General features: G+C 36.8%; 1 protein-coding gene across 1 annotated transcript; it reads left to right on the top strand.

The window, feature by feature from the left end:
• Positions 1-852: 852 nt before the first annotated feature.
• On the top strand, positions 853-15931 carry LOC145608570 (pyruvate kinase isozyme A, chloroplastic-like). The gene is made up of 6 exons (XM_081664184.1): positions 853-1457; positions 4273-4363; positions 4638-4831; positions 9141-9262; positions 10282-10760; positions 15401-15931. The coding sequence occupies exons 1-6, from the start codon at positions 942-944 to the stop codon at positions 15700-15702; spliced, it is 1704 nt and encodes a 567-aa protein (XP_081520310.1). The 5' UTR covers positions 853-941; the 3' UTR covers positions 15703-15931.
• The last annotated feature ends 440 nt before the right edge of the window (positions 15932-16371 follow it).

Below are 16371 nucleotides of genomic sequence, written 5' to 3'. Positions count from 1 at the left end.
GGATTAGACAGCTGGAAAATGCTACTATGTAATGTTATTAGGTGGGTTGCCGGGAAATTGAAATTGAGGGTGGCTAGAAATAAAGAAGGAATGAGGTAAAGGGGGAGCGGTGAAAATATGTTGGCAGGGGAGGTGAGCTAGCCGGAAATGGAAGGGCTGAATTCATGGAGAGGGGACTGCGTAGATGGGGGAAAGGGGGGGGGGTGGGTTCGCCGGCTCCGGCCGAAGCTTTGGGCGCCGGCCACCAGCATGGGGAGGGGGGAGGGATGGCTGATGGTGAGGGAGTGGCAGTGGGGTGGCTCAAAGGTGGTTGGACGGTGATTGGGCCTCTAGGTCTGTTCACATTTATTGAACTAAGCTGAACTGAACTGAGCTGATTGGAGTTAAACTGAACTAAACTGAGCTGAAATGAATATTTTATGAGAGAGGGAAATTAGAAGCTGAACGGAACTTAATTAATTGGAGCTGAACTGAACCGATTAGAACTGAACTGAACTGAACTGAAATTAAGTAAATGTGAGCAGGTCCTCGCTAACGGAAATAGTGACGGTATAAGATATCAAGTAGTTAATGTTAACAAAGTGTGATTTGAGTGGTAGTAAAGTAAAATAAAAAATTAAATCGATAGCAAATATGAAGCATGGTGATTTTAGTGGTAACAAATGTCAAAATTTCCTAATAAAAAGCGACTAAAAAAAGAAATATCGTTCATTATATACACATGGCCCGGTGGCAGAAAAGATCAAATGCCACGTGGTCGATATAGTTTGCTGCTTGCCGCCCAACTGCCGAATCCCTCGACAATTTCTAGTTTGGTTTTCATAATTTGGTGCGGTGCGACAATTCCAAAGCTCCCCTTAAACACAAAATTGACACAATGACACTCCTTTCAGTCCTCTGTTCTCACTCCTACTCTCTGCTTCCTTCCTCATAATTCAACAATGTCAATTTCTCTTCCATTCATCTCCAATTCTCCTGTTCCCAAACTCACATTCCTTTCTACAAACACCCTTTTCCCTCAAAAATCCTCCAAACTCACATTACCCATCTCTCTCCTCTCAAAAACATCCATCAAAGCCTCTTTCGAATTCCCCCATTCATCGAACTCTTGTTCTTCTTCGTCGGATACGGTTACTGTTTCGGGTTTTGAGGTGGATACAGTTACAGAGGCGGAATTGAAAGAGAATGGGTTCCGGAGCACGAGACGAACGAAGCTGGTGTGTACAATTGGACCGGCGACAAGCGGGTTTGACGAATTGGAGGCTCTTGCTGTTGGTGGGATGAATGTAGCTAGGATTAATATGTGTCATGGTACTCGAGAATGGCATAAAAGTGTTATTGAAAAGGTGAGAAAACTTAATGAGGAAAAGGGTTTTGCTGTTGCGATTATGATGGATACTGAAGGTAGTGAGATTCATATGGGTGATCTTGGTGGTGAATCCGCTGTCAAAGCTGAGGTTAGTGCCTTATCTTTTTTTCATGAATGTGTAATTTAGTATCTATGTTTATGTTACTTTGCTAAGAAATTGTTGTGTTTAACGGTTGCTAAACTGCGGTTATTGATGATCGAGTTTGTATTGTACGATTATAGATTTGGGATTTGGCAATGAATTGGGTTAAAAGTTGTGAATGTAGCTTTAATAGGATTATAGATATAAGATATAAGAGTATGGGGTATGGGCAAAGGATGAACAATTATTTGGGTAAAGAAATTGTTAATCAAGTGGAAAAGTTGGTAAAATCGGGTAGAACCACTTACCCGATTTTACCCAAAGTATAACGACTTTGCCACTTGATAATCAAGATGATAAAATGGGGCAGCCTCATAATTAATGCACTCATTGTGAGATGAATATGTCTGTTTCCTTGGGTAATTTTGTAATCTGTAGCATGAGTGCAGTGCAGCTTCTCCTGTGACTTAGTGGAATGGCCGAACGGGTGATGTGTTGTTTACAGCCTGGAAATAGATTGTTCAGTATCTTGAAAGCTTTCTCTAAGAAGTTCAAGGATCTATTTAAGTTCCAGATTTTCAATTGAATTTTTTTAGATAAGCTATTCTTATAGCATTCCTAGCTTAATACCAATACCAATAACTAGGTTTATAATACTATATCTGTAGCCTTCTTTTCACTTTGGTTCATGACCCTCCTAGCCTCCTAGGTAGCTTAGGCGAAAGAGGTAAGCGTGGAGATCAGCTAATGGTATTGATGGACAACATTACAACTGAACAAGCAACCCTGCTGTTTCCTACCATTAATCACAACTAGCTAGGCCTAAGCGCAGTCCAATCTTAGGTCTGATAGGTATTTAAGGGCTATATACGTGCTTCTGCTAAGCTTGTTGCAAAACACCACTTTTTCCTGACAATGATATGATATGAAAAGAAATTTATGGGGATAGATTGATAGAAGAGCAGTTGTAATAAAACAGCACTTTTTTCCCTCTGAATTGCTAGAGAATTGGGTGAGCTAATCTACAGTTGAAAGTCTAAAAGAACTGTCATGATATTCAATTAGATTCATCAAACATAAAGGGAAGTAAATAGAAACATAATAGAAAGAGTTTATTTGACTTTTGTTGATGAAATTGAAAATAAAAATAATTATAGCAGAAAATGGAAGAGGAGAACTATTTATAATATAATTTTTACAGCTGAATAATTGATCGGGTCCCTAGGTGTCATGGGTGATGCGTTTTGGAGTTGTGTGGGTTGTGGGGTGGCGCTGCGGTGATTAATTGAGGTTGATGGTGGTCGGAGATGAGAGGTGACAGTGGTGGCTATGAGTTTTGGTTGGGCGGTGATTGAAGGAAATGTGTCCTCGACTCTAGTGCAAATTACTAAGTATAATTATGGATCGTATTATGGAGATAGTAATTCGTTTGCTTAGGTCGTCTACTCGTCTTGCTAGAGAATGCTATAGAACTTTGGGATAGTAAGTAACAAACCCGAAGCCCGCCTAAACGGATCCTACAAGGTCACACATTAGGTTTGGATCAATAAAGAAACCCAAAGCCCAAAGTGGGCCTTAGGGTGACCGGCCAAGAAGGGAAAGGGGAGAGGAAAACCCTAACCTAATTAATGATAATGTGATTATATACTAATTAGAGTTTTGGGAAAATAAAAAAATATACGGTATTCACTTTTTCTGAAAACAACGTAAGTTTTCCTCTCCATATTTTCTCTCTTAAATCGGTTCTCTACTCGAAGAAAGGTGAAAGGTTTTTCCCGTCCAACTAGCATTAGTGGAGTGTTGATTCAAGCCGGTGGACCGAATAGAGGAGTTGCATTTGTGGCTCTTTATCTCCGCTAGAGAAGAAGATTGTTAGGAGGATTCAGGCTACAAAGGTTAATTCTAAACTATTTTATGATCTTTATTTGTATATGTGTTTAGGTGCGTATGAATTAGATTCATGAAATTCAGCTTAGAGTACCTAAAACCCTACAGTGATGGCAGGGGAGCGTGCTTTGGTTTGTTGTTGTTGTTTGGTGGGGAAATGGGAGCAGGAAATTGTTGAAAGAGATGCTTCTATTTTGGTGTGGTGGAGGATAGGTGAGGGAGTAGTGATGGTTAATCGGAAGCAACAGGAGCAGCAAGTAGGAGTTTTGTTGAACTTGATTGACTCAGGTCCCGAACTTCCAATGCAACCATTTGACCTTGATATCCGTGCTACGACCCGAACACATACCTACACACTAAACCAAACACGAGGGTAGATCGATACATGAAATAAATTAAAAAAAAGTAAAAAAATGCTACAATAAAATAAGTAAGAAAATGAGAGAAGTGAGAAATTATTAACTAAAAATACAACTCCTAGGATTCCTCATATAAAAACGAATTAGATAGAGGAACTAGCACCTTAATCTCACGATCATATCACTTGACTTAGTGTTCTCTGTAAACCAGACTTACCAGAGTGGAAAACAGGCTGCCCCCCTTGCCTAAGCAAATTGTTACATTTTGGAACCATACCCTTGTGTGTCCACTCTCCTAGACTTCATTAAATTGATATATCATACATATAGTGTTCTGGCTTACGCAGATGTAGAAGACTTCAGCTCTTCAGTTTCTTCATGATTATGGTTTTCATTATTGGTAGAAATGCGATTATTTCATGTTGCTAGATGATATTCAAATCAAGAGGCAAAAGGAACACTTCATATCTTTCGTACTAGAGCGCTTAGATCTTATGAGTTATTGCAAAAGTTTTATGTCATTATATAATTATCACATAATCTCCTGTCATATTTCATCTCTGCATTTTGTTCAGGATGGAGAGATCTGGACTTTTACTGTCCGCGATTATGATGCCCCTCGCCCCCAACGTACCATTACAGTGAATTATGATGGCTTTGCTGAGGGTAATAATACTAAACATGTGTGTTGCTTGCTAAGATATAGTGATATATTTTTGCTTTGAGATCATATGTTGAAACATATTGATTACATATTATGGAGAGCTATTGTTAGCATCTCGTGAACATTTTACTATCTTGTCAACTATATTTCCAATTGTGATGTTTTTGTGTTCCTTTTCTCTTGGTGTAAGGTATTACGCATAGTATATATACTAGTTCTATTTCAAAGAGTATGCTTATATAAATTGGTAGGCGGTTTATATTTCATTGGATGCAGATATGAGGGTTAGGGATGAGGTTGTTATAGATGGTGGAATGGTAAGGTTTGAGGTTATTGAGAAGATCGGTCCCGATGTGAAGTGTTTATGTACTGACTCGGGATTATTGCTCCCACGAGCTAACTTAACTTTTTGGCGTGAGGGTAAAGTAGTTCGTGAACGTAATGCCATGCTTCCAACAATTTCTTCGAAGGTTAGTTGTTTCGTTCATTAATTTAATGTTTTTCATTGTAAAATCGTTTTTATTTTTATCATTTGTGTGATTTGCTTCCTTTTATAATCATTGAATGCAAGATATTTTAGTAAGGAAATTTTGTTAATTACTACCTCAAAAAGAGAGGCTTTGTGATTTACTACCCCTAAAAGAAAAGTTGTTAATTACTACCCTAACACTGATTAATTCAAGTGATTGCTACCCTTTTCCCTAATTAGGCGATTTAAGCTCTTAATAATATCATTATCTGATTAATTTGTAATTAGTTGCTTTTAAACCTTAATTAACTAATCAAACCCTAAAACCATCTCCTCACTACCGGCCACCCTCCACCCACAACCGAACCTACCTCCTCCAACTTCCCGTCCTAAAACCACCATTCGCCCACCCTTAAACCACCTCCCTTTCATGAAACCCCCCCTTCTTTTCGCCGAAAAACCTTGATTGGCCTTCCCTAATCTGCCTCCACCCCCTTTTCCCCCTAATCACCACCCTAAAGCCATACAATTTTAGGGTTTTAGTTTGGGACTTTAGGGTGGTGATTTAGGGGTTAGGGGGTGGAGGAGGCTTAGGGAGGGCCCAGTAGGGTTCTCCGACGAGGGGGATGGGGTTAGGGCCGCCAGTGGTGGGGAAGGGTGATTTTTCGAGGGTGGGAGGGATGGTTGGCGGTTTAGAGGTGGTGCAATGGGTGGTTTAGAGCTAGGGTGGATGCCGGGCGGGGGTAGGTTGCTTATTACCTCGCTGGCAAGGAGATGATGGGGTAAGGGGGCTGTCGGAGATAAAGGGGATGGGGTAAGGGGGCCGTCGGAGATGAAGGGGATGGGGTAAGGGGGCCGTCGGAGATGAAAGGGGATGGGGTAAGGGGGCCGTCGGAGGTGGTGTAGTGGTGGTCTTAGGGTTTATTTAATTAATCATGGCTTAAAAACAACTGATTACAATTTTGTTAGACAATGATGTTATTAAGAGCTTAAATCAGCTAATTAGGGAATAATTAGGGAAAAGGGTAGCAATCACTTGAATTAATCAGTTTTAGGGCTAATTAATAACAACTTTTTTTTTTAATGGTAGTAATTTACAAAGACTCTGTTTTTGAGGTAGTTATTAACAAAATTTCCTTTTAGTAATGATTCAACTTATAGTGAGGGCATATTCAGTACTAGCGTTGTAACTTTTAACTATGGGTTTTTATAGCGAAACTAGAGTACGAAGTGAGGGGAGGGAGAATTTTTATCAAGTCCAAAACATTATTCATATTTGGGTTGAGTTAGGGTCAGTTGTGTCAGGTTGCTATTTGTGTCAAAGCATCCCTCTATCCACAAGTAAAATTTCCAAGGGCACTCATAGAAATAAATAGTACTTGTGTAAAAAAATATACGATTTTTGGATAATTTTGAAAGATAAATAAATAAAACATGATTGCAAAAAAAAAAAAACCAAACAAAGGGTTAATGGAGACTCGACATCACATGGGAAATGAGGAGAGATAGAGTTGGAGATTTTCAATCCAAACCTATACCTATGGCGCTTAGAAACCCAAGGGGAAGGTGGGTATGGCTCATACCATACCCGTAGGTATGACATAAAAGAAAATTATTCATTTCAACCAAACACATGTACTCCCTCCGCATTCAATTATCTGCCACATTTTCCATAATTGGGTGCTATCTATTATCTGCAACAAATGTTTTTATTTCTATTTTTAGTAAAAAGACATTCTTACCCTTACTTTTTTGTTTTAAATTTGTTTGACTTATCTTAACTATACACAAAGGGGACCACCTTTTCTCTCCTTTTTCCCACTCAAATGTACCCACATGCAAAATTAAGTCACATGCACCACTTTCTCTCTCCTATTTCCCTCCTTTTTTCCAACTTAATTAAACACCCTAACTTGTCATTAAACTTCCCTAAAAGTTTTGCCTAGGAGTCCGTAAAAGTTGTCTTTGTTGCAGATAATTGAAACCGGAGGGAGTATTAAGTATCCAGTTTCAACTCATCGAACCAAATGTTGCTTCCCTTGAAAGCCTTTTTCACAATAACTGGTCTCCCTCACCTTTAGAGCAAGAATAGTGCTTAGTCTTTAAGACTTAGATTTTGCTAACATGGAGTGACATGGCATATGTAATATCAAGTTCTAAGATTTAACAAAATAATTTATAGTGTTATAGATTGGTCTTGGTATATTCTTATATAGTCTTAGAAAAATCAACTCAAAAGAGTGAAAAATATTGGAACAAAAACAAATAATAAAAAAGTAATTAAGAGATCTTAAATGAATATGAAGGATGAAGAGGGATTTGGTTGAATTTAAAATAGTCTTAAATTGTTATAGAAGTGTGTTATGGGAAATCTGATGTGGCATAGGAAGAAAGTTTTAAACAACGCTGCATTAATCTTGCTCGTATCCGAAGACTCACTTTTCCTTATCTTACACCTGATAAACATTCTCTTCCTAGTCACCCCAACCTTCCATATCTATCATCTCCTTCCCTCAACATTAATCCAACCTAAAGGCGCTTCAATTACATTGATACTTCCATGGCCAAACACTATATGCTACCCTTTCCCCCCGTTAGGCCCTCACCCTAAGATGACGCTGATTTGACACTGGTTGAAGGTGAATACAGGTTTTAGTGGCATTGAAGCTTGCAGTGCATGTGCCCCTTGATTTGTAGAAATGAAAAAGACTCATTCCTGTGGACCACCCCATGTGATATATATTAGTGTAGCTAATCCCTTTTCTGTTATAATTATCCAACTTTGTAGTTGAACCAGTGGCGGATCTAAATGTGCACCACAACCCCCCCCCCCCCCCCCCCAAAAAAAAAAAAAAAAAAAAAGCTGTTGAGAAAAGTGACTGGTTGTTATAAAAAACAAGTCTCTTAGGTAGTGCCATAGTAAATTAGTAACAATCTAGCGTGTCTGTACAATGAAAATTGAAAATTGAAAGAGAGCGGTTTCCGTGTATAACCGATCTTTTAGGTACTTCCATAGTAACATGTCATAGGACTAGGATATCAGAAGGTTTTGCTGTATTAATTTGTAACAATTTAGAGTGAAAGAATAGCTGATTTCTGTAGTGATATTCAAAAACAGAGTTACAAATTCTAGCTTTAGGCTATAAGTCTCCAAGTTAGTAGCTTGAGGCCAAGTCTCCAAAATAAGTGTTTACAAATTCTCTCATGATGATCCTAGAAATTCTACTGATTTTCAAAAGCAAAACCTAATATTAATGAGTTTTGTCATCTACTGACTTCAGCAAATCAGAATATCAGCCTTTAGTTGCCACTTCCCATAGGGCTTCCTTGATGGCATGTGTCTCCTTCCGCTGCTACAGCTGTGATTGGTGATTCTCGTCTCTCTTGTACCTCCTCTCATTAACCCTCAATGGTGGTGTGATAGAGGTAGTAGCTGGGTCTATCACATAGTACTACAATCTAGTGTGATGTACAATTTAAAATTGAAAGACACCAGTTGATATAGATAACCGGTCTCTTAAGGGTTTTAAAAAAAATATTAAATCAGCATTTTTTTTTTTTTTTTTTTTTTTTTTTTTTTTTTTTTTTGTTGTTGTTGTTGTTGTTGTTGTGGGTTTTTTCTATAAGGAAATGCTATGTGCTTCCGGTGTGACAATTTTCTTTTGTACTTTTTAAATTTTTTTCCACAAAATAACTCCGTATCAATTCTCTAAAATCCTTCAAGGTAAGTCATGTACTTGTGTGTTAGATTCTGGCAATGTATCAACGTAAGTGTATGTGATTAGCTATATTGAATTAAATTATACAAGTATATTACAAGTATCTTTTAGTGTATATGTATAGTCTTTAACTTAAATTTATAATTTGCAAAAGCTTTATTTAAGTGTAACCTTAATTTTATATAATTAGTTTATAAGTTTAGTTCATGGACAACATATAAGGTGATAGAATACATGCAATGACTAATAAGAGTGTGGAACTAATAATAATTGAAAGTCTAGTATGCCAAATTCCCCATACCTAGATTCCTAAATCCACCACTGAGTTGAACAGATTTGGGTCATTTAATGGACCCTGATATCGCAGAAAGAAAATTGGGGATACATTTTACACCTTTGAAGGCTTGGATAAATGTAGTGATATGTATTTGCTACAACTAAAAAGTTAAGGTGGTTCATTCTTAATTAATAAGAGTTAAGGGGAATTTATACTTGTGCCCATTGTGAATATGTTATCAGTTTTTTTTCTTTGAATTTAGAAGGTCCACTTAAATCTGAGTACCTGACTCTGATGGCCATTTCCCTGTTCAGGATTGGTTGGACATTGATTTTGGAATTGCGGAGGGAGTTGATTTTATTGCAATATCATTTGTTAAGTCTGCTGAAGTAATTAATCACTTGAAAAGCTATATTGCAGCTCGTTCTCGAGAAAGGTGGGCATTATACATTTATTGGCTTCTGTCTGAGATTTTATCATGTTTGAGTCTTGTTTATCTTTATTTCAATCTCTCTATCATAGTAGTTAGGGATTTTTTCATATATTTCTGCAATCAGTTTAATTCATAATACGAATCAAAATAGGGAGACGTTTGTAGAACCCAAATACAAAATCCCTCTTGGTTTTCAGATTTCAGTTTGGTAAATACTCTACAGAGGATTGCTGTTCAATATTCTATATTCCTTTGCTTATTACTAGATGGCAATGAATTTGCAAATAAAAAGGGAATTACTCACCTTTATTCCTTTTTCCAAAAAAAGGTGATAAGCAAAAATCTGTGATATATGTTTTTGTTGTTAAGTCTACTGCGTGTATTTTCTGTTCTTAGACGACTTAGATCTGTTGCGTATGTATTTTATTTTAAAAATTATCTCAGATCAGCTTGTATCGTACTCAACCCTTGAAGTAACCTTGTGACAATCTTTGGTTCTTTTTTTTAGTTACTTTTAACTTGCATATTTCTTTTTCCCTTAACCTCTCCATAGATATAGTGTTACTGTACGACGCTGTAGCTTTTTTTGTAAGTTTTCTTGGTATACATTGGAAATTATCAGTCTGTAAATCAGAGTCTTAGGAAACTTTTTGCATAATTTCATTTGAAATTTATGTTTATAATTGTTAGAGCACCAACTGTTGTCCATCTAAAGCTGTTCTTTGGTTGAAGTCATGAATGCAACATCTCAACTTCTCTTTGCTTCGAGCAATAGGCTTTCTCCAAATATTTACTGTTGCAAGTCAAAGTTTAACTTGTGGTTAACATAATTATGCACAGTGAATGTACACTTTGTTATGGTGTTTTGTAATTAGTTATGGACTTGTGATTGACACAAATTTGATTTGTTTATCTGTCGTATGGCATGCATTGGTCATATATTGGACATACCGTGTGACAACTCTTCATTCCAAGTAATAAGAACTATTTTATTTCGTACTTATTTGATGTTTGTAATGCAGTGATATTGCTCTCATTGCAAAGATAGAAAGCATTGATTCACTAAAGAATTTAGAAGAGATCATTCAAGCATCAGATGGAGCTATGGTTGCGAGGGGAGATCTTGGTGCACAGATACCATTGGAGCAAGTACCCTTGGTCCAACAGAAAATAGTTCGACTGTGCAGACATTTAAATAAGCCGGTTTTAGTTGCTTCTCAGCTATTAGAGTCGATGATTGAGTACCCTACACCTACCAGAGCCGAAGTAGCTGATGTCTCAGAAGCTGTCAGACAAAGAGCTGATGCTTTAATGCTCTCGGGTGAGTCAGCCATGGGCCAATACCCTGAGAAAGCTTTAGCTGTTTTGAGAAGTGTTAGCCTGAGGATCGAAAAATGGTGGAGGGAAGAGAAAAGCTATGAAGTTATGGAGCTGAATGGAGTAGCGTCTTCCTTCTACGATTGTGTATCAGAAAATATTTGTGACATTGCTACAAAAATGGGTAAGGAAAATTTCAAAATTTACCCATATTATTATTATTATTGTTATTGTTATTGTTATTGTTATTGTTATTCTTCTTCTTATTGTTATTATTATTACTACTATTATTCATCATCATCATCATCATACTATTATTACTATTACTTTTATTATTATTATTATTATTATTATTATTATTAGTATTATTTTTCCATAATCTTCTTCATATGCCTATATATATGATAGGAAAATTTGTCAAAAATAAGTCAACCTTTACTCGGTTAGCTCAAAATAAGCTAACCTTTTAATTAACTAAAATTAAGTCGACTTTTATAGGGTATTATCATTTAATGAGTCATGACCGGTTGACAACCAGTTAAACAAGTTAATATGACACGTGTTGCAATTTTATTGGTCTATTAATTTTAATTTTAATTTTTTTAACTTAGTTTTTTACTTCTTTTTCAAACAAAAAAAATTACTTCTCTCTCCTACTTCCACCGCACCTTCTCTCTCTTCCCCCCTATCAGGCTACCACCCTTTTCGATCTCCTCCCTAAAGCCGCCATTAACGAAGGAGGCATCGCTTTACCAATTACTTCGCTACATTACAACCCAACTTATTACCCCTCACTGAAAAAGGAGCCAGTAATGGCGACATAGGTTGTGGCAGACTGGCAATTGTTGGTCAGCTCACCGGTGATGACTCGATGGAAGTGGCGGTGAGCAGCGACGCTTGTCCCTGAGCCCTGGGAGAAGAACTTTTTCATACTTCACTACTAATATTAAAAAGCTTCTGCAACACAGTGTTAACCAAATAATTTCAATCAATTATCATAATTTAGGCTCGAAACATCACTTACACATTTGAATTAATTATCATATTAAGCAAAGATCCCTAATTTGAGTGAACTTTAATTAACGATAAACCTTAGATTGTGAGATTGATATTAGATGATTATAAATAAATTTACTGAAATTACCTCAGTTAGAACTTAGAAGCTTCTTCAATGGAGAATAGAAATTATCAGAAAGTGGCTCCTCAATGGAAAAAAAGGAGTGCGCGTCAATGAAGAACATTGATTTCAGTTGAGGTAAGGCGACGGCCGGGGTGATGCGGTGGTCTCCATGTATCTCCATGTTTTAATGGTGGACAACTGCTGCGTTCATGGGTGACAAATGGTAGTTGGGTGGCTAAGTGGCTTTGGCTTGGTGGTGGACTGGTGGCTGGCAGGGCAGCCTGACAGGTGGTGTTCATTGTTCAAGCCTCATTGGAGTGGAGCATTTCTTTTCCCAAAAAGAATAAACGATTTTTTTTTTTAAAAGAAAGTGACTTTTTTTTAAAAGAAAAAAAAATAGAAAGAAAGTGACTTGTTGGACAGGTTGAAGGTCATTTGACTTAATTAAAGATAATACTGTGCAAAAGTTGACTTATTCTTAGTTAATCAAAAAGTTGACTTATTTTGAGCTAACCGAGTAAAGGTTGGCTTATTTTTGACAAATTTTCCTATATTATATATGTGAAACAACTTATTTCTTGCTTGTGTTAGCTTATTGAATTATGTAGTCGTCATATAAATGGACACTAAAAATAGATTTTTGTAACCAGAAAAGAAACTAGTTCAACTTCAGAGGGGGCTTTTAGGTATCTAAGCTCTCTCAGAGTTTGTTTATTCTTAGGTATCAAAGCTTTTAGGTCTGGTATTATAACATGTGACTATTTAAGACATGTGAATATAATGAGGCTGGTTTAATAACCTACAGCCTCTTTTTTTGCAAGAGTCCTTATCTGTTAGCTAGTCCTACTTTGAAGCTTAGTTAGTCCTAGTTAGTCCCTTTTTTTTGCACGACTTGAAACACCCCGAAATGGCAAAAGTTGCACAAAATAAGAAACAGATGTAGTATATTTAATGATGCTCTTTTAATATCCCTACCTTTTAAAATTTATGAAATAACTCTTATGAATAGTGTTTGGACTATTATACCCTCAAAAATGTTTATTACTTAATTGCCCCCATTAATGTTAATTAACTCTTTTTTTAAACTCTTAAGAATAGTGTGTGGACATTTATACCCCTAAAAATATTTGTTTACATATTTTCCCTAATTAATGCTACCTAACAACTAAATTTATGATGTAAGGCCAAACTGAAAGAGCTTCCTTAATATTAGTAGCTATGGTGCCCGCATCGTGCGCGTTAGCCACCCTAGTTACCTTATGATTCAATATCAAGAATAATTTAATGTCCTTTTACATTATACAACGCATAATTCATCATTTTTCTAATAAAAAAATATTTAACAAAAAAAATTCTAAGCTTTACATTAACAAAGAAGCAATAGGCTAGTTGGATGATTAAGAAGCAATAGTCTATCACCCTATCAACATCACTTCCTTACTCCATTAGTGACATGGCTTCCCATAGGTAAACCTTCCCCGCTGAAGGTCAAACTATAAAGGGGACATTATTTATAATTACATCTATCTCTAACTAGCAAGTGATAGACTTAGGGCCTGTTCATATTTACTGAATTGAGCTGAACTGAACTGAACTGAACTGATTGAAGCTGAACTGAACTGAACTGAACTAAAGAGCTGAAATGAATATTTTATGTGAGAGGGAAATTAAGAGCTAACTGAACTGATTTGATTGGAACTGAACTGATTGGAACTGAACTGAACTGATTGGAGCTGAACTGAACTGAACTGAACTGAAATTAAGTAAATGTGAACAGGCCCTTAGGGAATTTACTACTCCTAAGTGAATCTAACTTTTGCTGATAATCAAGCTAAGGAATCCACTTAAACAAATTGTAATAGGATGAGAAATTATAGCCTCCATTCCCTCCTAGAACCTTTTTTGACTACTATTTAAGGGGACTTTGTATGAAATTTATATGTTAGCATCCTAGTAGTCAATTGAGAGGAATAGGCACTCCTCTAACAAGAAGCACCACTAGTTACTTCTCAAAAGAAATAAGTGTAATTCAATTCTAACCCAATCATGAATTTTGACATAGGTTCACCTGACCCCTACACATGAAAATGAGCAAGAATAAACATCATAAAGATAAATCTTGAGAAAGAAAAAATTAACAAGAATAATCTATAATATTGACTCCCTTCTCATTTTAATCCAAACTATTGTTTAAATCAAAATAATCCAAACTATAAGGGCTCCCTTCTCAAATTAGTCTCTCTTACCTACAACTTGTAATACCGGTTAAGTTTTTTTTTTTTTTTTTTTTTAAAAAAAAAGAAATTAACTTTTTATTTACTAATTTGATATATATATTTTCACCTACTATCCACCTACATCCTCGGCCCCTTCCATAACCACAACCACCACCCCCAAAACTCGCGACCACTTCCACCACCTCATCATACTACCTACTCTCCCCCCCCCCCCCCCATCTTCCGGCACCCCACCACTCCCCCACCTCCGCCCCCGACCTCACCTACATCACATACCCAACTATTACCCAACTGAAGTATTTTCTAGTACCATTAATAATGTATGAGAGCACATGCTTATTTGTGTGCTTGTTTGAGAGATTGTATTGCTGAAGTAGCAGCCATGAGTTTGTGCTTGTGTTGCTACTGCAAAGTCTGCAATGCCGATTTACATGGTTGTTGGTGGTAGGTGGTGGTTGATAGCGATTTACAGCTAGGGTGGCAGAAAGGGTGGTTCCGGTGGATGGGCTTGGCTGGAAAGATACTTTGGTGGCTGGGAGTGGATGTAAAGGTGGTTTTAGTGGATGGACTTGGTAGGGTAGGTGGTGAGAGGGTGGTGCCATGGTGGTTGGAGTTTGGGTTTAAGAGCAGGTGGTGTTTTTTTTTTATTTTTAATTTTTAGTAATGTTAAATAACCAAACCAATAATATGTTGACACCTTGCTCATTTAACCTGATTAACATGTTAACAAAAGTCTAAAACTAATTTGAGAAGGAATCCTTATAGTTGGGATTATTCAGCTTTAAACCATAGTTGGGATTAAATTAAGAAGAGAGCCAATAGTTTGGATTATTCTTATTAATTTTTCTTGAGAGAAATCAAGTTAAGAAAATACTTGTAGATTGACACCATTTTTGTAGTGTTTTGCGTTTGCAGGGGTAAAACAGGTGATCAATTGCCTCCGTGATCTTGTCAGTCTCAGTTATTCTCTTACTCTGTTTGACAATTTCTGTACTTTAATTGCAGCTACTATTGTCATTATTGTCATTATTGGACAGTTGTGCCTGTTTACAAATTGGGCATGTCATCTCATTGATCTTATTGATTTCATTGATCTTATTGAATTCATTGAACTACACATCATAGAATTGTAGGCCTGAATACATTCATTGTAGTTCAATAATTAGAACTTCTGAAAGATCCATCAATGAACCATTGGAAATCAGGTCTGAAATAAAGCAGGAGACTAACTATTGGGAGATAGGTTGTCATGGGAAGTTCAACCTTCCTTCACTAAATTTGGGGGTTTCTTCTTTACTGATTATTGCTTATCATATATGAGTAACTTCTACGATAGCTTGTGCTCCTTATGCTACATTGCTACTTATTGATTTTTTTTTTTGGTATTTTATGTGAATATAAGTTTTCTTTTTAGGCAATGTCTTTGAAGTAGTACGTAAAACTGATTGATTTATACTTCTTCTGCAGCCAACAATTTAGAAGTAGATGCTATTTTCGTATACACAAAAACAGGTCATATGGCATCTCTGCTGTCAAGATGCCGACCTGACTGCCCAATCTTTGCATTCACCACGACAACATCAATAAGGCGCCGGCTGAACCTTCAGTGGGGTCTGATACCGTTCCGCTTGAGCTTCTCTGATGATATGGAGAGCAACTTAAATAAAACGTTTTCTTTGTTGAAGGCCAGGGGAATGATAAAGTCGGGCGATCTTGTTATCGCGGTGTCCGATATGTTGCAGTCCGTCCAAATCATGAATGTCCCATAAACAGTGGATTTTAATTTGTATTATAATTTTCTCAAGGTCTGAATGAGCTATAATGGAAATAAAAATTACAAACGGGGTAGAGAATGTGAACCTTTGACCTATTGTACACAAACCTTCAGCCTTAGCTACTAGGCTAAGAACTCATTGTTTGTATTGATTGTACTTTCACAAAACATGTTTCATACTTTCATGGATTTGGAGCGGGTGGTTAACAAAGTGCCTCTTACAATAGTTGTTCCTTGAATGGTACGGAGTAGTTTTTATATCCATAATATTGACTAGGGGTGAAAATTCGATTTTCGGTTTGGTTTTTTACCCAAATGGAATCCGAATCACCATATTTCGGTTTTTTTTATGTTGGGAATCACACCGCACCATTTTAGCTTTGAAACTGAACCAAACCAAAACACCTAAATTTCGGTTTTCTAAAAAAACCAAACCGCATCGAATTTTCCTATCAAGCAACATAAACATCAAATTTAGCAAAAAAAACCAAACCACACCAATCAAAACCGAACCAAACAAAACCACACCATAACCCGCATCCGCAGTTCCGCACCCACCACAACCCACCATAATTCACCACCCTTAATCCCTTCCACCCAAGGCCTAACACTAGATCGACCCCAAAAGGCCAAAATTACCTACCACCATTACAATTCAATCATA

Source organism: Chenopodium album, chromosome 23 (assembly GCF_948465745.1).
Source record: "Chenopodium album chromosome 23, dcCheAlbu1.1, whole genome shotgun sequence".
NCBI lineage: Eukaryota > Viridiplantae > Streptophyta > Magnoliopsida > Caryophyllales > Amaranthaceae > Chenopodium > Chenopodium album.
This window is presented reverse-complemented; position numbering and strand designations above follow the sequence as displayed.